The following is a 21,511-nucleotide window of genomic DNA, read 5'->3' as shown; positions in this document are numbered from 1 at the left end:
CAGCCATTCTCTTCTTGCCCAGCGGTTATCAGCACTGACCAGTCAAGATTTTCCGTGCCATGGAGGAGCTGTAACGATCGGCCAGCGGGGGTAGTGTCCTTCTAACCTCTCCTAGCCCACTGCAACTAACCGCTTGCATTGCAAAATTGCATTGCTATATTGCATCAACACTGTAGCATTGCAACGTTGTTTGCAACAACGTTGCAAACAACACTTATGGAATTGTTTTTTCTAGCGCACCAAGAATAACATATAAATAACTCAGGATACACAGAAAATAATTATAACGTTATACGTTCTACAAACGCAGGAAATACTAAGATAGAGGCACAGAACTATGCCCTTCAGCAAAATAACCATGTTGAGGAATACAAACAATTTCGCTGATAAGGCTGTTCAACTCAGAAGTAGCATGCAAGAAATTGAGAATTCGCCAAGAAGTTAAACCTCGCATAAATGGCAATAAAGTTCGAAAGATTGCAACAACTATGGTGGACAGGAAGGAAGACGTGGTGCAGATTTTGAATATTTTGGCTTAGAGTCACGAGCGCTAATTCAGCCACGGCTGGACAGCCGCGCACACGCTTCATAATGGAATTCGAAATGCGCAAGCGGGCGGTAAAAAACAAAGCAATGTTTTATTTTGCTCATTCTGTTCATCGGGGTCACCCGCTTAGAGCTGTCGCTTAACCCTCACGCCATCGTAGAGATTTAAGTCACGTGATCAAAAAATAACGCTACCTGCCAGATTATTTCTTGGCAGCTGCACAAAATGTGGACAGCTGTTCATCACTAGGAATAATCTGAATAACATGAGCCAGCACTACGTGGCAGCCGTCGCACTCAGCGAGCTACACAAGGAGGTATTACATGTGGATGGAGAACCTGGCTTCACTCTTTAGCATCTGCGCATTAACTGCGGCAGCCTTTTACGGTTCTCCGCCGCCACGTACACTTATTTTCTCCTACAACCTTTACAGCTCAAGGCCTTCTACCGGGTAAGTACATCCTTACTGACCGTAATATGAAAAGTTTGTGTGATACCAAGACGTGCCGAATATACTCTGCACTATTTCCAGCTGACACTACAGCCAAATAGTTGCATCGGCAAGTTTTGTCCTTTAGCCTTCAGATAGATCCCTTATATGGACTGGAAGAGCTTTGAATAATCATAAAAGTTCACTTTCCGATTTCAGTCTTTGGTGTTCGATGTTGTTCTATAAATGACTTCCTATCGCTTCAATCATGCCTATCCAGCGCGCAATTTCTGCATGGCGGTCTTAAGTGTAACATGTCTATTTTCTCTGCTTCGGCCACACATCTAGCCTACTATTTACTGGTTAATCGTGGCACAGACGCTGATTTTCTACACTATTAGAAAACTGCGATGGTTTGGGCGAATTGGTCAAAGGTTATCAGGTTAAAGCAAGGCAGAACACCGAAGTGTGGGAGTGTGTGGTTAAAGAGCCCCGCACCCGGTTAGGCTATTTCAAGCCGAGAGCGCAGTGCATATAATGCGCCCTCAAGATCATGGGTGCTATGAATTACATGGCTACACTCCACGGAAAGAGCTGAAATTTCAACCTATAAATAGTTTGCACTTCTCGTCGCGGGCGCCGCGCTCCAAGACTGGGGAATAACGTACCTCAGCAAATTTGCTTACGTACACTCGGCCACAAAAGTTTACTGACCACAGGATCTTAGAAAACTTTCACTCTCCGAGCAGCCTGAAGCAGTAGCCAGTGAAATTGTATACGACTATAGTGTTGGCATATTCCAGTCGAGGCCCTAAATGCAAGTACCAAGCTGCGTTGTGAGGATGCCGGGATATTCAGCTTTTTCTCAGATTACATGGTCCGTAATATTTTGTGGCAGGGTGTACATGTATAGGCTGTGACTTCGCTCAAAGAGACCCGCGACACTTCGAGGATTCTTTAAGGCAACATCTGTTATTTGCGTAACGTGTTGCTTCAGTCGACGAATGAAGGCTTAGAGAAATAATAAAACTTGCAAACCGAAGGTCTGCATGCTCTTGTTTTACTTCGGACCACAGCAAGGGAGATGTACTTCCCTTTCGTCATCTTGTTCCCACGTCGTGCAGTCTCGCGCGCAGAGACCGAAACAATGTTATTTCCTACCGTGTTCCAGCGGGCGATCACGCTGTCTGATCCGCTTGGGTCTGCCTCAGTGATCGTGTAGCACTGGCTTATACCGCTAGTCAGGTGTTCTCGTGCGCCGCGTGCAAAATGGTGCGCTGCCCGAAACGAGACAAACGCAGCAGCTCGCGCGCGCCACCGTCAGCGGAAGTGCGCCGCGCAGCAAAATAGAGAGAGAGAGAAAGAAAAAAAAAAGAGAAGGCGGGATCCGTTACGTATGCGTCACCCGATTCGTTCTCTCTGTTATTAGAGAACGTAGCGAAGAAATTTCGCTCGCGGAGGCTAAAAGGGGCAATTGGTGAGAGTGTCTCTCTTGGCAGTGGCGCTCGCCTCCTGAATTCATGGGTTTGCGGCATGTATACTTGAAAAATTCTCGCGGTAGAACTTTCCCAAGAGGGCACGTAACAAGTTCTAACCCAAGGCCAAAATTTGCTGTGTGGCCTGGTAAAGGGGTCCCTTAAAAAAGAACTACAAACTGTGTTACTCGTTCTTTCCTCTAACAGAAGAGCTATTTTTCCCCGCACTTCAGTACCTTGCGCGGGTTTCGCATCATGTTGGGGAAATTTTTTCGAAAGTTGCCAACGTCTTTTCATAATTGTCCAACGCCAATTGATGCGAATGAGTTTGATGTGAAATCTGCGCCATCGGTGCCGCCGTTGGTTTGATCACGGGCACATTGATCCTGGCCACATTTATTTGATCAATGTCACGGTTATTGATTGTAAGGACCGACCATACAGCTGCAAATTATTCTAGCCGCAAGAGAGGTACGTATAGAGTACAACATGTGTGCTCATTGAGCCTCCTCGTTAAAGCGGTGCCTTCTATTTTCAAGTTCAAATTCAACTTTATTTGCCAGACAATTTGTCAGTGGGAAATGGACATGCGGTGTTATCGCAACTCAACTTGGTGCAGATGTTACTCGCTCTCAAGTCATCTGAGAAAGTGAAAAATGTCATCTTTGACAGTTGACCTACGAGACTCTTCACTGTTGGCATGCTTTCGCTGAGTATGGACATGCGTAGATGTCATTGCCAGGCAGTTAGGACGGAACAAGACTTTTGCGGCAGTGTTGGTCATGTATACGTGACTTTTTAATCGGTGTAGTTGTCCACTATATAGCTGCGGCGTTCTGCTTCTCCGTACGATACGGCACTTTCATTCCCGATCCCTCCCGGGCCTTTAATCATGAGATGGGTAATGAATCAATGCAACAGGCAACAGGCAAATGACAAAAATAACAGCACAACAAAACAGATATTGGAAATGACGTGAATGCAACGCCGTGTGATCTGTCTTATTTTCGCACTATCTTTTCCATCATGATCAATTCACTAGCTAGCTGAGCTTTTTCTTCTACTTGAGCAAGTTATCTCGACAGTCAAGCAACATAAATACTCGTGCATATACACAAAGCAAGGAAATACCTACTCAAAAATCCACAGGCAAAGCTGACGATGAGGATGAAAAGTTAAGGAATATGAGACGAAGCGGAATGGGGTTATGATGAAACGCAGCCCATTGTGGCAACAATAATTATGACGTTGTGCGACGAATGAAAAAAAGCCGGAATTCCGCCTGAAAGGTGAAGCATCGATTGTGATAGCAATTGAGTAAATAGTTATACGAAGTAAGGATAGCAGTTTTATCGGCCGTATAAACTAGGAAACAAGCTTACGAACTGAATTAATAAGCATGTTGTCAGCATGCACAAGCAAATATGAACAGATCACACTCTATGAGTGCGGGTACCCTCTGTCAAAATTCTGCATGCCATAGTGCGAGCAAGCGCGACAGCATCAGCCAGAAAAGTCACCTTCGTGCTGTGTGTTGCTTCAACGCAAGAGTTGCGCACTGCCCACATAAAGGTATGCGCCATCTGCAGATCCTGACCAAATAAGGTGTGCGCGACTGCACGCGTCCGCGCAAAGTGCGCAGTTAGTTTCCTCCCTCAATGTCACGAGCAAAATACGCTTTCCTCCCTCGCATGTGACATTGTGCCGCGATCGTCGGTTCTTGGGCAGGCCGCGTCTCGGGAAACTAAGCAATGCAGCGCCCGGAGGTGCTGAGGACGTATGCTGCAACATACGTCCTCATGTCGCCTCCTTCACCACTTCGACATGGTCCGCACGTGGTGTCCCCGCTTTGCGACGTCCTGCTGGCCCATCAAATAGCACTACCAAGCTCAATTGTAGCTCCTGTCTCAATCAAGCGTGGCTTCCTCTTCTGAACTTTGGTTAGAGTCTGCAAGTACTTCCTGAGGGCATATCTCTCGCTGTGCTGTCCCCTTTGGAAGACTGTGGAGTAGCTGCTCTTATGCCTAAACCACAATTCGACACTGCTGGGGCTTTTGACCCTCCTACTTCACGCGACGACATGTTTACACCAATGATAGCTACTCATTTACGACCTGCTTACGCCGACGCCCTTCGCCGCATTCTTTGATTTTGATTTTGAGACGTCTTTGATTTTGGCAATCTGCCGCCAGGTCGAACCCGCGTCGTCACCCATCTAATCCACACTGGTGACGCTCCTCCTAAAAACCGGTGGCCCTACCGTGTGTCAGCGGCTGAACGCCAGGTGATCAAAACGGAGGTGGACAAAATGCTCTCCAAAGATATTATTGAGCCTTCCTGCAGTCCGTGGGCGTCACTTGTCGTTTTCGTTAAAAATAAGGAGAATATCTGGGGATTTTGCATCGACTACCATCACCTCAATAAGATTACCAGAAAGGACGTGTATCCGCTTCCGCATATTGATGACGCGCTCGACTGCTTACAGGGTGCCAGTCATAATTCGTCGATTGATTTGCGTTCTGGCTACTGGCAAATCGCAGCGGATGAACGAGAGCTCGAAAAGACCGCCTTCGTCACTGCAGATGGTCTCTACTAATTTAAAGTGATGCCTTTCGGACTCTGCAATGCCTCTACTACCTTCGAACGCATGATTGACTCTCTTCTGCGCGGATTCAAATGGACCACATGCTTCTGCTACCTTGATGACATCATTGTTCTTTCACCGACATTTGAGACCCACCTCCACCGACGCTCCGCTACCCTTGCTGTTTTTTGATGAGCTGGCCTACAACTTAATTCTGCAAAATGCCCGTTTCGGCCACCGCCAAATGCGAGTAATTGGTCACTTGGTGGTCGCTGCTGGCGTCTAGCCTGATCCTGATAAAGTTCGGGTCGTTAGTGATTTTCCACTTCCGCGTTCTTCAACCCAAGTCCGAAGCTTCCTGAAACTGTGTTCCTATTTTCGGTGATTTTTCAAGAACCTTGCCAAACTCGCTTGTCCTCTCACAGACCTCCTCAACAAGCACACAACTTTTCGTTGGGAATATGACAAGGCTGCAGCATTTTCAACGCTTATCAGTCGCCTTATCAATCCACCCGTGTTGGGTCATTTTGATATTCATGCCTACACTGAAGTTCGCACTGATGCCAGCGGACAAAAGGACGTTGGGAGGTGAAGAGAAGGTTGAAGTCTCTCGACGATCGTTAGATGGTGTTACCCTGACTACTGAGCTGCAACCTTGTAGCTGTATATATTGTAAATACTTATATTTTCTCCCCGTAACAATATATTTTCTATCCCACTAAAGATCACTGATGATAACTATACTCCCTAATGTGAAATTTGAGCGCAGCGGTATACAAGTTTTCATTTCGCGATATATTGAGGCATCGCAGCGATCAACGCACAGACTGGTAGAGCCATGATGCGCTACGCTATACATAGACCGGCCGCACAGTAATCGCTTTTCGGCAACTGCGGCTTATGCAACCGCTTGCGACGAATGGTATACGCGAAGGCGAACTTTCCGGTTCTTGTTTTCTTTCTCCTGCGCGTCCAGTGCCGCAGCTGCCCAGATGCGCGGATGTGAGCGACATCTGGGGGTGCTTCAAGGTGGCTTCTCCCGCTTGCTCCTTTCCCCATTGCAGATCACTTTCAAGAGAGGGCCCACGTGGCCGCGCTGTGCGCAGCCGCCACCAGAGTAGAACGCCCCCCTTCCTCAACCAGTGCCTTGCACGCGACGCAAGACGGCGCGCTTCTTCGCCACTTTCCTCCCTTGCGCGCGCAAGATTGAGGAGCCATCTCCGGCTCTCCTTCGCCCGCTTTCACTCGCACGTACAGTATACGGCCCGCGGTGACGATGTTATCACCATCAAAGCTTTATGCGGAACATCACGGTGACGGCAACGGCAGAAGTAGGCCTTGAGTGTCCATATGATTGCTATCGAAATAAAAAAAACGAAGTTTCTTCGGTAAGACTACTCATAGATTGCGATGGTAAATGCGTAGACAACTATACGGAGTAAAGATAGTTTTATCGGCCGCATAAGCTCCTAAATATTCTCTTACTATCTAAATTAACAAGCATGGTTTCAAAGCGCACTAGTAAACATGAACACATGACCCTCGACGACCGCGGACACTCGCTGTCAAAACGCACGCGCGAGGAAGCGCGGTAGCAGCAGCAAGCGCAGTGACCTTCGTGCTGTCTATCGCTTCAACGCAAGAGACAGTGTTAGAACGCAGTGGCAAGAACTCAGCATGCACAAAGGTACGAACTGTCGAAGCACCCAGACTCTGCCCCCAACGCAAATCGCGTTAAAGACAGGTCGCGCGCGGACGTGCAATTCGTTTCCTCCCCGCTTTCCTCCATTGCAGGCAAATATTGAGCCGCGATCGTGGATTCCTTTGGGCGCGATCGCGCAATACGCAGTTGCTGCAGCAGTACAACGCCAACCCCTCTTCCTCCCCTCCATTGGGACCTTTGGGGCGACGGAAGATGGTGCGTTTCCTTCCTGCTTTCCTCCCTTGCGCATGCGAGATTGAGCCGCAGTCGTCGGCTAACCTCTATCTCTTTGATTCGCACGTACAGCATACGGCGTGCGGCGACGGTGTTGTCGCCCTTGGACTTAATACTGAACATCACGGCGACGACGACGACAAAAATGTGTCTGAAGTGTTCATAAAATTATTGCAATAAAATGTAATCCGAGAAGGACAACCCACCACGCATGTCGTTTATTTCTGGATAGGAAATTGCCCTCCTTCCTTGGCAGGGAAAGGAAAACCATACTGACGCACTTGATACCCTGCTTCAAAACTTCTTGCCCTTTGATGATTTCTCACCTTGTTCTATTTGGTTTCTTCAACATACACTGGGGCTTATTCTTTGTAATCTTTAGTTCTGTAATTATTCATCGGCACATTTAGCGCTTTCTATATGTTCCTCAGTAAGTGAAATGCACGCGTCCCATCGTTTCTGCTAAGCCTATAGATAACAAAAGTCAAGCCGTCTTTTGGTACGTATAATTCAAGATCACCTCCAGTGTATAGATTGCTTTTTTTCCAAGTCTCCTTTCACGTCGCAGTAATTTCCTCTGCCATTCTCCCAAGCATTGCAACGATTCCCTTATTCGTACTACTATCAAGATTCGGCACTAGCCGACTTTTTTATGTACCTCGCGGTAATAATCAGACATTGCTTTGACATGAATTAAGGCGTAGTTAGGACGTTGGAAGCTATTTTTTTAAGCACGTGTCAAAAGGTGTTTTCCCTCATGTTGCATAGGCTTGCTAAAAATGGTGGTAAGCGTGCATTTCACTTAAGGAGGACCAGATAGAAAGGGATAACATGCTGACGACCCGCCGTGGTGGCCTAGCTGCTGCGATGTTATACTGCTAAGCCCGTGGTTGCGAGATGAAATCCCGACCGCGACGGCCGCATTTCGATGAGGGTGAAATGCAAAAAACGCCATGTGTACCGGGCATTCGGTGCACGTTAAAGAACCCAAGCTGGTCGAATTTAATCCGGAGTCTCTTACATAGCATCACTCCAGAGGCTTTTAACTCTACTTGCCCAGACTGTGGGGCTGTTAGCAATCTCGCACACATGCTCTGGCGATGCCCCTCGTTACAGGGTCCCAGTTGCATCACAGAAGAAGAATGGAGCTCTGTCATCCTGAGTTCAGAACTGTCACATCAAACTTGGGCTATCCAGAGAGCCCACGATGCGGCGGTTAGGCTCGGCCTTCCAGTCCCCACGTGGGAGCTGCCCGCAGCTCTGGCCTAGGGCAAAGCTTCTCAGGTCCTTGTAAATAAAGTTCCTTGTCTGTCTGTCTGTTACTACGGCGTGCCTCATAATCAGGTTGTGGTTTTAACACATGAAACCGCGGATTGATGTTCTATGATTAATTTTCGGAAATTACAATTTCAGAGCCTCAGTTCGTGCCTTTCCAGATTCAACGCGTTTGAAGAAAATCGCGATGTCATGATCCTTGTGGCCGCTTTCCAAGGCGTTTCCAATGACCTTTAAAACACACTTCATCATCATTGAAATATAATGAAATGTGGCTGCTCCCCAATTACGAATTTCGACACAAAGTATTTCTTGACTACGCTCCGAGATGTTTATGAATTGTTTTGTAACTGTACGCGTCACGCCCGATTAGCGCGTCTGTTATACTTACATAACAGAAAGCGTTGTTACAGCACAGCTTCACGAACGCCCATGGACTTTGACATGCAGTGCACTAGACACGTGTGCACATCACACGCGTACATGCTTCCAATTAACTCATCTTTATCTACGCCACCTTCAATCTGTCTGTCTTCCCTCCCGTCCAACGGTACTAACTATGGATACTTCGGAAGCCAGTTAAAGGGAAAGGCGAAGCACGCATTTACAATACTTTGTCTCGACGAAATTGTAAAGAACAAGTGATGTCGGGCTCCACAGTAGATGTGCACTTTCAACTTGCATCGTTTCGCGATACAACGTAACATCTACTATTACAACCGATAGAGGGCGTCGGTTTGAATCAGCGCTATTCAATAACCTGTTGACCCTCGTAGGCTCTTCGCGTATACGCACCACGGCATATCACCCCATCGTCAACGTTCTTTCTGACCCTTTTCGCCACGCCATTAAGACCACTCTCGGAGCGCCGCCTGACGCCACTCAATGGTCCACATCACTACCACTCGTTATACACTGAGTCTTCGGGTTATACTGAAGCAGGATCTGCACTGTACGCAATGCCCAGATGGTTTTGGAGCACCCCTACGCCTTCCAGGAGAGTTCTTCCACCCTACCTTTTCATTACGGCGCCCTGACCCAACCGACTGCGGGCTTTATGCCAAACACATCGTGCTCCCCAACCAAGCTGCCAGCGCCGTAACGCATCGCATATTCCTAAAGAGCTGGCGGCGTTCTCTGATGTTTCCATACGCCGTGACTCGCCCGAAAACCCCTCCAACACACTTACCGTGTCATTCATCGGGCCGACAAGCATTTCAGCGGGGACCTAAATGGCCGACAGGACGTACACTATCTCTATCGATCGCCTCAAGCCCACCTTGGTTGACGATTTATTTTTTCAGTCACTGGACGGCCGGTGCTGCATTAGCCCAGAGCAGGTTGGTCCTCGTCAGTCTTCAAACACATTTCAACACTAAACAACTTGATCGAAACTCCTCAAAGTATCGTTGCGGCTACTTGCACGACTCCGTCACATGAAGGGGGGCTCCTGTAGTAACATCGACGTCGAGGAAGATGAGGAGAGCGGCATCTGGCTAGGGATAGGCCTTTGCCTAGAAAGCAAAACGGTAGCGTGTCTCAGATCACGCGCGGACGGCGCGAGGACCAGGTGATTTATTCGCCGAGGAATGACTGTAAGCTAGGGCCTTCTGCTCAGGAAAAACATGCTCCTGTTCATATGCTCCCACAGTTTTCATCTGTTGACCGAGCAACAGCCACTCTGCATGCCTGACATATCTTCAGCCATTAGCAATCACGCACATTTTATCTTCTTTCTCCTGGCATAGTAATCCGCCTCCTTTCCACCTTCCGCCTCCTTTCCACGTAGGGCAAAGCTGTTGCCGACATTAGACAAGCACAACCGATGTTACACAAGGAAGTACTACCGCCCCAACCAACGTTAGGCGACGTTAGACAACCCATTAGCACACGTCCCCATTCTTCTACAGGTCATCCGCGAAGTGGAAGTGCTATATTAAACTAATTAAAATTTTTCAACGTAAATTGCGTCAGAAAGTTCGTAATATACGACTTACACACAAGCTGCAGGCATGATAGCCTCGTGTTGTAATTGGAATAGGCGAGAAAACATCATTCTGTTTCCCAGAAACTCCGACAAAACGTTTTTACAGCTGCTGTTTGAGGTCTGTCTGAGTGGGCGCGGCCGGTAGGAGGCGGTGCTGATCTGGGTGAGCACGAGCCCATAAAAAATCCCGACCAATTATAGACTAACAGCTTCACTGTAAAAGAAAAGCTGACATTTCTTAACTCAGTTTTATGTATATCTTGTAGTACTGCAGAACACTTTTTCTGGGAGATGAGTCCTTATTTTGGTTATAAGACACTTCAATATACCTAGGCAGCAAAGGAATTCTGTATCAAGTTAGCCATACGACCTCTCCTGATCAAGCTTCGCATGTAACACTTGACTACCGAACTTTTCTGCTCAAGAGCACAATAGACCTGCTCATGGCGCATAATTGTAGAAAGGTCATTGCGCCATTAAAATATGAGTTAACTTACCTGTATGACAGCTTTTATGATTTGATTATGACTATACAGGCTACATCTTTTTTTTTTATTTGCAGCCAATTATCCAGACTGCAGGCTTTCGATGTCTTTTCAAGCATCAGAGACCCGAGAGGATGGCCGGTACTGCAGCCCGCGAGACACGAAGGAGGCGCCTCGCTTCTCCGCCAGTCAGTACGCGAAGAACAACAGTCTTCAGAGAAAGCACAACAACGTGGTTTTAGAATTTTGCCAGCCGGCGTTCCTTACCGAACCGCACGCCACCATGCAGATCTTGGACATCGGCTGTGGAACTGGGGACTACACGCGGGACTTCCTTTTACCGTGTTGCCTGCCGTGTGACAGGTTAGTCGGCATCGACTCCAGCATCGAAATGATCGAGTACGCTAAGCGACACTCGGCTCACGAGAAGATCGAGTACGAGCTGCTCGACATAGGCGACGACCTGACCGAGTTTATCAGCCGTCGTGGCCCCTTTGACAGAGTTTTCTCTTTTTACTGCCTTCACTGGGTGAGGGACCAGGGCGCCGCACTGAAGAACGTAGCTGCACTGATGGCCCCAGGAGGACAGTGTCTTCTGGTGATTCCAGCTTCAAGCCAACTTGCCGCCGTATGGCGACTTCTGGCAGAGATGGACCACTGGGTAAAATATTCGGAGGTAAAGATATGTTTTATAATATATAGTTATTGTAAGCGCCCACCAGGAGAACAATACGTGGGTAACACCAGTGAATCAATAAGCAGTTTGAAGAAAGGGCTGTCTGAAGCATGTTGACATCTGCTTTCTTTAACCACTTAGCTCCTTCAACTCATATCACCTTTAGAAGCGTCGCGGTATGTGGGCGTAATCACGCGGCACTTTCTCGCGTTTCGTGCGTCGCTAGTGAATTGCGCAAAAAAGTGATTACGGAGGGCATCGCCTGTGGGGTCTTCCGGTCTCACAGGAGTGCCGGCCACCACGGTTTCGAGCTTAGCGAGCCACAGGGCCGCGTCAGCGGTCAGCCTCTAGCGCCGTTGCGCACGAGCTCAGGCCACAAGAGGCTACCGAGCGACGCACGCAAGAACACAGTATTGCCCTGAGTTAGCGGTAACCGTTTATTGCATCCGGCGGCACCCGGCACTGCATGAACGCCCGGTCCCGGGGTGGGGGGGGGGGAAACCAAAGGGGTCCCACACCAAGGGCGAAAAATACAGTCTTGCGCCTATAGCACGTCGCTGCGATAGCACAGGGTACGCCGCTCGGATAAGTGCCGGCGTACATGCTACTTGCTCTCGCGATAACCAGTGGGCGAACTCGCGAGAGATCGGGTAATATCCTTCTGCTTGGGCTTCCGATGAGTGCGGCTTGGCGTGGTACGACCTCGCGCAAGCACTAGGCATCGGTTCTTCGGCTTAACGACCGGGCAGGATCAACACGATGTACGCGCTCACCGCACTGGCAAAGGCACCGTGCGTGAGCTCAGTCCTAGTCACAAAGATGCCGGCGGACGAAAGGAAGCATTTAGGTACCCGTTGCAGTCCCAAGGGAGAAGAGACACGCCAACGCCTCGAGAGTAGCAGCCAGGGGCCTCTTCGTGACGTCGTAGCTCCACCCTCACCGTGAACCGTCGCGAGTGGAGCGCCACCGCTGACAGCTGGTTCAGAGCAAGGAGGGAGTGAGGCGTAGGGATTGCAGAAACAGGTGAAATGCACCCGCGCTATGGCGCGTCGAATTCCCCAGATCCCCACGAGCTCAAGGAAATCGAATAAATGGAAGGCTTTAAACTTTAACAAGAGCTTTCTTATTCGAAAATTTTCTCTTAATTCAATAATTAAAAGCTTATTTATTTAATCTTGTTTCCGCCTAGCTAAGGCACCTGTGAACGCATCCTTGCACGCATCGTAAACTTTAGATCAGGATGTTCTGAATAGCCATGCGATCTTTCTTACAAGAGAAAACGTAACTAGTTTTACAAGTTATCCATACAAACGTGGTTTGTGTTTGTGGTTGGTTTTGCACCATATTTTGAGTAGGTTTAGTGTTAGAAAAATGAGACGTAGCAGCATCGTAATGCCGTTGAGGTGGCCGCATTTTCACTTAGTTTTTCTTTACAGTTCGTGTACTAATTCTGTGTATTCAAGTCAAGTGTGGGAAGCCGGTGAAATGGTAAATGTAGATGGGGTATATATATATATATATATATATATATATATATATATATATATATATATATATATATATATATATATATATATATATATATATATACATTGTGAGACGTCGACCGATGCGACGCTTTTTTTTTCTGAGCAGACGCCTCGAGATCGAGGCGTACCACGACACGAGCCAAAGATGATGATATGTGTGTGTCTATATATGTCGAGTGCGCTCTCGAACAACCCTTTGCCATGCGGTGTGAACTGGGCTTAAATGATAGATCCGGGACATCGAAGAGGTGCGACGTAATGCTAAGGCATTCCTCCCGCATATGCCTCTAAATCTCCTCTGAATTGTCTTATTGCAGGTTTTATCAACGCAATTCAGAAAGCCTACAACAACGAGCTAAAGTCTTCTCGAAAATTAATGGTATATGCGCTCGGGAACTGTTCGTTCGACGTCCCGTGAAAAGTTAATCTTCTTTTTAAAAGCACGTTCTCGCCCCCTAAAACAATGAAAACCCACTGGGTCTGGCGGATTTTTTACGAAAGGATGAATATTGAAGGGTCATTGTGCGTAAGTCCGGCTTCTTCGGCCAGGGCAACAATTTCTGCAAATCAGCTAACAAGCGGCTGAAACGTTGATTTAGCAGATATCTTCCAGCGATGCGCCGACGTACTATTGCCTTAGCAAGTTAAAAATGCGCCTAGAGAAACAACTGCCTAAAATGTTGGGCGCATACTTTGCCACATTTGTGCTGCATTTTGCCTTTATTACTGGAACGAGTGCAGACGTTTCTAGTATCGCAAGTGATTGCCTAAATGCTCTTAGGTAAATTTCTAGGTTTTCATTCAGTTTGTCTACATAGTTGAGGGTGCAGTGTTGTGAATGTGCAATATTTGTTTACCATGAGGTTCACGTTGACGTTTTGCTCAGACATTGTTGCAGTTCATTCCGAAGAGCCATTACATGAAGGACGAGAAGGAACAGATCCAGTACATGTCGTCACTTTTGCGCGAAGCTGGCCTCTGCCCCAATATTTTTGTGCTGCCAAGGCTGGTGACATTTGACGGATGGTCCGAAGAGGACATAATCGGTAAGCGCGACAACGACGCGAATAAAAAGAAACCCATTTTCTTTGTAGAGGATTCCTTAACGGAATTTCCTCATTTTTATCGAAGTGCCCACAGCAGCTTCAATGGTACTGTGTTTAGCAGTCTTAAATTACTTCACGGAATTCCCGAGGGCTATATACGTATCTTAATCTCGAACCATTTTCTTGACTACCTGAGTGACTGGGTAGCCCGTGGCATAATGCGTTGCTGTGCCGAATAAAAGGATTCGAGACAAACCGTCGGACTACCTTGGGTCACTCATTATGCGAACGAAAATTTATACGTAAGTGCTAGCCTTTAACGAACCACTATCACGTCCACATGGGTCACTGTAGGTGTAGGAACTGGGTAAGTATCACTGCTCAATGAATATCTTTGAGCCGACTAGTAGCAATGGGTGCGTGCCACTCGGTTTGGGCTGAGCCTCCTTTACGCAAACTCGGTTCGCTGCATGTGTTCCAGCAGATGTGTGCCGCTCTTCAATGAACGTATTTAGCGCCAACTTTGGTGACTAGGTATTTGCCACTGGGAATGCACCGCTCTACAATCATGAACAAGAAATTCCTCCGATGCGTAGCGGAATCGAACCCACGTCTAAAAGGTGCCTTAAGCATTAGCAGGCTGCGGCACAAAGGCCATAGGTATGTACCACTTTTCAATAAACCTCTCGCCAACTTGGGTATACGGAGCATGTGATACTGGGTGTGCGGAAAGCGAGGGAACAATTTTCGGTGTTCGCAGCTACCGGTGCGCCATGGTTCTGGTCGCGCGGAAGTCAGGCGCGGACTTCTCCTCAGCGTCACTAGATGGCGCATCGTGTCCAGAAAGAAGCGCGAGCGTGAAGCACGGTTGCCGCCTCGCATGTTTCGGAGCGTTCGCACGCACCACCGCGCCGCGCATGTCGGAGGCGATGGAAGGCTTTCGCGGCGGCGTCTATAGATGGCACTGAGTGTTGTTAGGGAAGCGCGCAAGAGATGTCCCGCTGTAGTACACACCTCATACACAACTCGTTTCGACGGTAACAACATACGTCGCGCCGCTATATTTGTCCAATACTAAGCGCATTACCGGCGACAGTCATCGCGAGATGGGTGGTGCCGGATTAGTTCATGAATGCTCTGAGATGCTTTGTAAAGCGAAGCTTTCTTTGCGATCCCTCACGGTCTTTTCTGGCCATGGCTAAGTGTTCATATATTGCCGAAAAGCTCACCCGCGAAACAGCTCTATCTTTACTACTTTGCAAGCGTCCTGACTGCTGGCCTTGTTTTCTTTACGGAATTACTCAGCAATAAATGTCATCATCATCATCATCAGCCTAGTTACGCCCACTGCAGGGCAAAGGCCTCTCCCATACTTCTCCAACTACCCATGTACTAATTGTGGCCATGTTGTCCCTGCAAACGTCTTAATTTCATCCGCCTACCTAACTTTCTGCCGCCCCCTGCTACGCTTCCCTTCCCTTGTAATCCAGTCCGTAACCCTTAATGACCATCGGTTATCTTCCCTCCTCATTACATGTCCTGCCCATGCCCATTTCTTTTTCTTGATTTCAACTAAGATGTCGTTTACCCGCGTTTGTTGCCTCACCCAATTTGCTCTTTTCTTATCCCTTAACGTTACACCCATCATTCTTCTTTCCATAGCTCGTTGCGTCGTCCTCAATTTCAGCAGAACCCTTTTCGTAAGCCTCCAGGTTTCTGCCCCATATGTGAGTACTGGTAACACACAGCTGTTATACACTTTCCTTTTGAGGGATAGTGGCAACCTGCTGTTCATGATTTGAGAATGCCTGCCAAACGCACTCCAGCCCACTTTTAATCTTCTGATTATTTCAGTCTCATGATCCGGATCCGTGGTCACTACCTGCCCTAAGTAGATGTATTCCCTTACCACTTCCAGTGCTTCGCTATTATTAGGGTTATAATTATATTCGAGTGCTGATTGCCGTGTTATAGTTTGTTAACGAAGCTTCCCCTCAAGTCTAAATATTGTAAGGCAGTTTTCCTAGTCTCTAAAGCCACTCGAGTTCACGCTGCTCCTCTGTCGGCCATTACTCCAAGAAATTATGCCTTCCAACCACTCAAAAATCGACTGTCGCGGACAACACCAGCCCTTTCCACATAAGTATGAGGCTCGGAGCAGGAGCTATGGCGCTTGAAAGTAACCGCTGGCTTGACGAACCAACCGACTGAGCTACCTTTCCGGGCAACATTGAAGGAGCAATAAATGTAATAATGCCTAAATATGACTTCGAAACAAATATAGATAATCGTGAGGACAATCTCATTAATAAAACAAGCCTTTGTATGCGCGCTTTCCTTGGGTCGGGCGTTTGGTTCACCTGCTTGGTCACTCTTTCGCGTTGTGGAGTGCTGTTTACTGTTGTACTATCTCCTGGACCGGCCCGCTCTAATCGGCGTACCGACTCTGGATACAATATCAATACAAAGGGGGCCAATCGCAGAGACATTACAATGTGCGGTCAGGTGGGTCACATGCATGGTGGGTGTCCTCTTGTCTTGCCGTCGTCTCTGGCAAGCATGTAATCACTATAATGCAATACACAGTGCAGAATATGATCGCTGGCGCGACACTTATTTAAACGCTTCACGAAAACTTCGCTTCTCATATTCCAACACGTTGGTTCGACGTGCACAAATTTTCATCAATATGCACTGATCGAAGGCAGTTTTTTTAACGCGCATATTTAGCCTTGGTTGCTAGGAACACTCTTGAGACATGCTTCATAGGGAGTGGATGACGCGATGTCACTATTTATGACAAACTAAGGCGCCATACTGCATAACACATATGCGGGTACTTGTAACGCTTGATGTGACGAAACGCATGGAAGGCTGAAAAGAACGGGTGGGGGAAGGAATGCATAACCTACAGTTGTATTAGAATTACAGATTAAGCTCAAGGCTTCTCTGACATCCCGGAGCCCAGAAGAAACTTCACAGTTTTCAGCTAAGTTTAGGACAAATATTCGCAACGTAAACTAAGCATTGCCATTTGTTCGGACATCAAGAAACGCCTACATATACTCGCGATCGAAAAATTTGCATTTGAACAATATTGCGTATTCTGTGGTTGTACATCGTCAGAGAAGCACTTGGACCAATTTCTCGTTCAGAGATGCCGGACTTGTTTCCTGGTAAATACTTGCGAAGCTGCTATCGCTAACCTCTAGCCTTTGAACTTGTTTCCATGAGCGACTTCTAGTACAATACCTGGGATCAAAGGGAGAAGATAGCATGGCATAGGCCAGCTTTAGCATACTTTGCAATTGAGCACGTCTAAAACTCCTACAACACTCGCTTTCATATTTATGCTGGTGATTCTTTCATACCCGCAGCACCATCCGGCGCATCAAGATCCTGTGAATGAAGGCCGAAATCTTGGCAGATCTCCATCATGTGACATCTGCCTAAAATACTGACCTGGCTGCACTGCTGGTTGCTCTCACTGTAGCTCGCCTATTCCCTATAGTTATCGTTGAACTTTAGATTTTTCTCAGTCAGAAAATAAACCGTAAAAAAGGAGAAAGGTGCAATTTTCCACTTTTATTGTTTGTGACATCAGTGAACTGCTCCTGGTGTGCAATGTGGATAAAAGCAATGCCCATGCACACGGGCACAGAAAATGACATTAAAGGGAAACTAAAGTGAAAAATGATTTCTTCCGCATCAGTAAATTACTGTTCTAGAACACCAAAAACACCACTTTTGCAATGATAAGACGTTTGGTAAGCCAGAAAAAGCGCAAGAACGCAATACGGGCAGCGACGCCTACTTAAGTTCCCGCACCTGGGGGCTGTGACGTCTTGGATTTTGATGGCTTCTTCTAGGGCCTACTAATTATAGAATAGCGGTACAGATTGACTACATTGTGTTCTAAAGGAACCAAATAAGTAACATGGCAAGTTTCGGGAACCTTTATTCAGCCAACGCGGCCCAAATACGAAAACATACTTTGGAATCCCTGACGTCACGCTGACGTACCGGCGCTGGGGTTTCGGCGCGAAATTCAAGTACTGATACTTGGACCTTCATTTTCTCATCTAATAATCAAACTATATTTTTGAAATGACTGCCTACAGTGTTCTCAAACAATGGTTCATTAGCTTAAACTGATTTGTTGTTTTGCTTGTGTCCCTTTAACTTGTTGATGCCTTATATTTTATAGCCATTTGCGTGACGCCACCCGGAAAAACCTAATGTCGTCTGCCCTAATGTGATTCGTTACCTAACGCGCTCAGCCGAACTCATTCGACTGAGAAATGCGTTCTCTCGACGCCATAGCTTGCGCGGTGCAGAATAATTTATGCATTTGGATTAGCCCGTATCATGTAAAAATAGTTTCTACAGACCATTCAACTACAGTGCTCCTGTCAAGAGTTGTAGTCGGCGATAGAGCGGGTTCGACGGGGCAGGTGCCATTTGGCTTTTGGGCTTCTGATTTGACATGAAATTGCTGAAGTTACGATGGTCGGTCGCAAAACTGTAAAAGACAGCAACAAGCTCGAGCTATAACCGCACGATAGTATTCTTATTTTTACATTTCGCTATTAATGAAGGTGGAATAGATTTCGAAACTTATGTTTATTTCTCATGTTGTACCCTAAAATTGCTCACTTCAGAAGATGCTGTCATCAAGATCACTGTGTCAAGTGTCACTAAATTTGCACAAGTGGCAGCTATGCTGAAGAAGAAATCGTCACGGAACTTGAGGCAGTAGCGAATCAATGTAATTTTTTTCCCCTCTGGTACAAGTGTGACCTCATTTGTTTCCAAACGCTGGAGTCTGCACAGTACGGTATCGTGCACTAAAATTTGGATGCACGTTACAGAATCTGAGGTGGTAAGAATTATTTGCGTGTCCCCAGCTACGGTGTGCCTCAAAATTCGTTCACGGTTCCGGCACGTAAAGTTCGAGGATTCAGTTGTTTAGCTAAGTAACTGTGAACTGTACCAGTCATAAACTCTGCATGTAATTTGCAGAAAAATATCCACAGATTTCTACTATATGTGGGCAGAATAGGTACTGCCCATGAGGCGGCTGTCTCCATAACTAACAAAAAAGATTTTTTCTTTTCTTCTCGGAACGCTGATTTGGGTAAATATTTTTTTTGAATTTCGGCATGATGCTACATGTTAATAACTATTCACCGGCCTTTGTGAATAAGCTAAGCGACAGGTACTTGGAACTAAGTGAAACAGACAGAGCTATCCCAACATATAATTATGCGTCAAGTTGTGCTTCATCTGGTGAGTTTCTAGTGCTCGCGGTAGCTTCCTTGTGTGTACCTTTAGAAATATAAGGCTCCCATTCGTCGTAGCGTGCATTTACATCGTGAATATTTGCTCCGGAGACCATGCTAATAGCCTAGTATATAGGGCTCAACGAGATCTGAATCGTCTGCGCATTTGTGCATTCCTGTTTTAATAATGTGCGGATATGGGAACATCACTACGTATTGTAGAAGAGCCGGAATAGGGAAATGTAACTTGGCCTACTTTGGCAGGGCCGATCTTTACGTCTACATTACGTCATGAGCCGGAATAGAGAAATGTAACTTGGCCTACTTTGGCAGTGCCGATCTTTACGTCTACATTACGTCATGATCCCAGGATGTGACGCACAGGGAACTGCGACAGTGCGCTTTAAAAAAAATTGCTTCGCGTGAACTTTATTTCGGTATCAATATATTTCGTGTACTATAGCAAGACTACATCTTCAAAACCCAAGCGAGCCCTCTGACCGCGTTCTCCTGCCGCGTCGTATTGTTATCTCACATAGTTCTCTTCAGCGACTATGTAATCCTGATCTCACAAGAAACCAATTATTAATTGAAGTATCTGTACTTATTAACTGCGTTTGTAGGCAGGAATCAGCTAGCGTTTCTGGCATGCTGGTATCTGCTCTTATTGTGTGTTTCGTGGTTTCGCAGGAGCGCAGATGAGTCTCCTTCCTATCAACCATCTTGTTTCCAACGCCGAGAGGGCGCAGCTGCTCGAAGACGTCACGGCGCTGGTCCGGAAAGTGCATGGCCCCGAGACTGACCAGTCGATATTCAGAACGTATATCATCATGGCGTCCAAACAAAGGTGCTAATGCCTGATAATTCATCACATGACGCATGCATATATCAAAGGAACTTAATACTGTTCAGACCTGTCACAAGGACTTGTCACTTGCATTTACACTGTTGTATGTCTTAAAGCGCTGGTAGTCTTTTGACTCCAACATTCTTATACGGCGCTGACTGTTGCACGCTACAATGCACTGGAATTTTGTACTTTGCTTAAGCCAACACAAATAAAGCAGTTTTATAATGTGTGGATTTTTCTCTCACCATATTTCGGAGAAACTGGGGCTGTAGAGAAGAAGACGAGCTCCTTCATAGCATCAGGTAAACGACGACAACCATCGCCAACGCTCAGCATGCGTTGCTGGTAGCTGGCGTTCTTTTGAGGCGGCGCATCACACTGCCTCGCCGTTCTAACTGGTTGCGTCGCTGCCAAATCGTGCCAACAATAGGCCTCGTAACACGGCAATCTATAATCGCGACCGGCAAATCTATATATGCTGCAGTTCGCCCGCTTCGCAATAATAACGCGGCCATTTCTTCTTTTCTATAATCTCTATTATAGTAAGTAGTAAATAAGTAAGTTTATTTTCCAGGTTCAACTGGAGGGTTTTCTGGGAAAAAGCTGCATGAGCAGCTTGACTATGTCCAGAAAACCCCTACAAACAGTAGCACACCAGTGGTACAGAAATCAGACACACATACAATAGTTATAGTCAATAAAGAGAAAACATTCACCAGTTATACATACAGAGTGTAACAATCTATTGCAAAAAAAAATTAACAATAAAATCGAAAATAGAGACGCTCAAATGATCATACAAATGTTCAGAATAAAATAGGAAATAATCAAGCAAAACATAAAGGACATAGAATCACATTTCAACAAAATATTACCGCAGCTCAGCTTTGGTATATCCTATTGTGTGTTTATATGAGTTTATAACATGGGGCAGGTTGTAAGACAACATTTGTAATTTATAGTTAGTACGAAAACGTGGTATATTCCAAGTATTAATAGTTCTTGTGTGTATGTTAGCATGACGCATGTCCAAAGATGCCAGAGTCGAATAAAAATCGGCAATGGATGCCGTCGAAAAATACATTTTTTGTAACAACTTAAAGTGATACAAATGGTTTACCCGACAGTGTTATGTGTTTCAAAAGCATACTTGGAGGTAGTTGTATTATCAATATTGGCGATTATTCGAACAATTTTCTTTTGCTGTACGAGAACCTTACTTATGTTAGTTTTGGTCATTGTGGCCCATACTAAGTTGCAGTAGTTAAGGTGAGAAAAGAAAAGTGCGTAGTAAACTTGTAATTTACATGTTAAAGGTAAAGTTTCACGACATCGCGATAGAACCCCGCAGACGCAAGAGAGTTTCTTGCAGACAAAGTCAGTATGGGCATCCCAGTTTAAATAGCAGG

General features: G+C 46.5%; 1 protein-coding gene across 1 annotated transcript; it reads left to right on the top strand.

Moving 5' to 3' along the window:
* Positions 1-928: 928 nt before the first annotated feature.
* On the top strand, positions 929-20,323 carry LOC142570971 (juvenile hormone acid O-methyltransferase-like). The gene is made up of 4 exons (XM_075679268.1): positions 929-998; positions 10,797-11,395; positions 13,811-13,970; positions 19,943-20,323. The coding sequence occupies exons 2-4, from the start codon at positions 10,823-10,825 to the stop codon at positions 20,104-20,106; spliced, it is 897 nt and encodes a 298-aa protein (XP_075535383.1). The 5' UTR covers positions 929-998; positions 10,797-10,822; the 3' UTR covers positions 20,107-20,323.
* The last annotated feature ends 1,188 nt before the right edge of the window (positions 20,324-21,511 follow it).

Source organism: Dermacentor variabilis, chromosome 2 (genome assembly GCF_050947875.1).
Source record: "Dermacentor variabilis isolate Ectoservices chromosome 2, ASM5094787v1, whole genome shotgun sequence".
Taxonomy (NCBI): domain Eukaryota; kingdom Metazoa; phylum Arthropoda; class Arachnida; order Ixodida; family Ixodidae; genus Dermacentor; species Dermacentor variabilis.
Note: the sequence above shows the minus strand (reverse complement) of the source record. Positions and strands in the feature narration are given on the sequence as shown.

What these genes read in the sequence shown, in the direction of transcription:
- LOC142570971 (XM_075679268.1), top strand. Translation starts at nt 10,823, where the DNA reads ATGTCTTTTCAAGCATCAGAGACCCGAGAGGATGGCCGGTACTGCAGC. An exon ending in ACTGGGTAAAATATTCGGAG is followed by an intron (nt 11,396 to 13,810) that starts GTAAAGATATGT and finishes CGTTTTGCTCAG; the next exon opens with ACATTGTTGCAGTTCATTCC. An exon ending in GTCCGAAGAGGACATAATCG is followed by an intron (nt 13,971 to 19,942) that starts GTAAGCGCGACA and finishes GTGGTTTCGCAG; the next exon opens with GAGCGCAGATGAGTCTCCTT.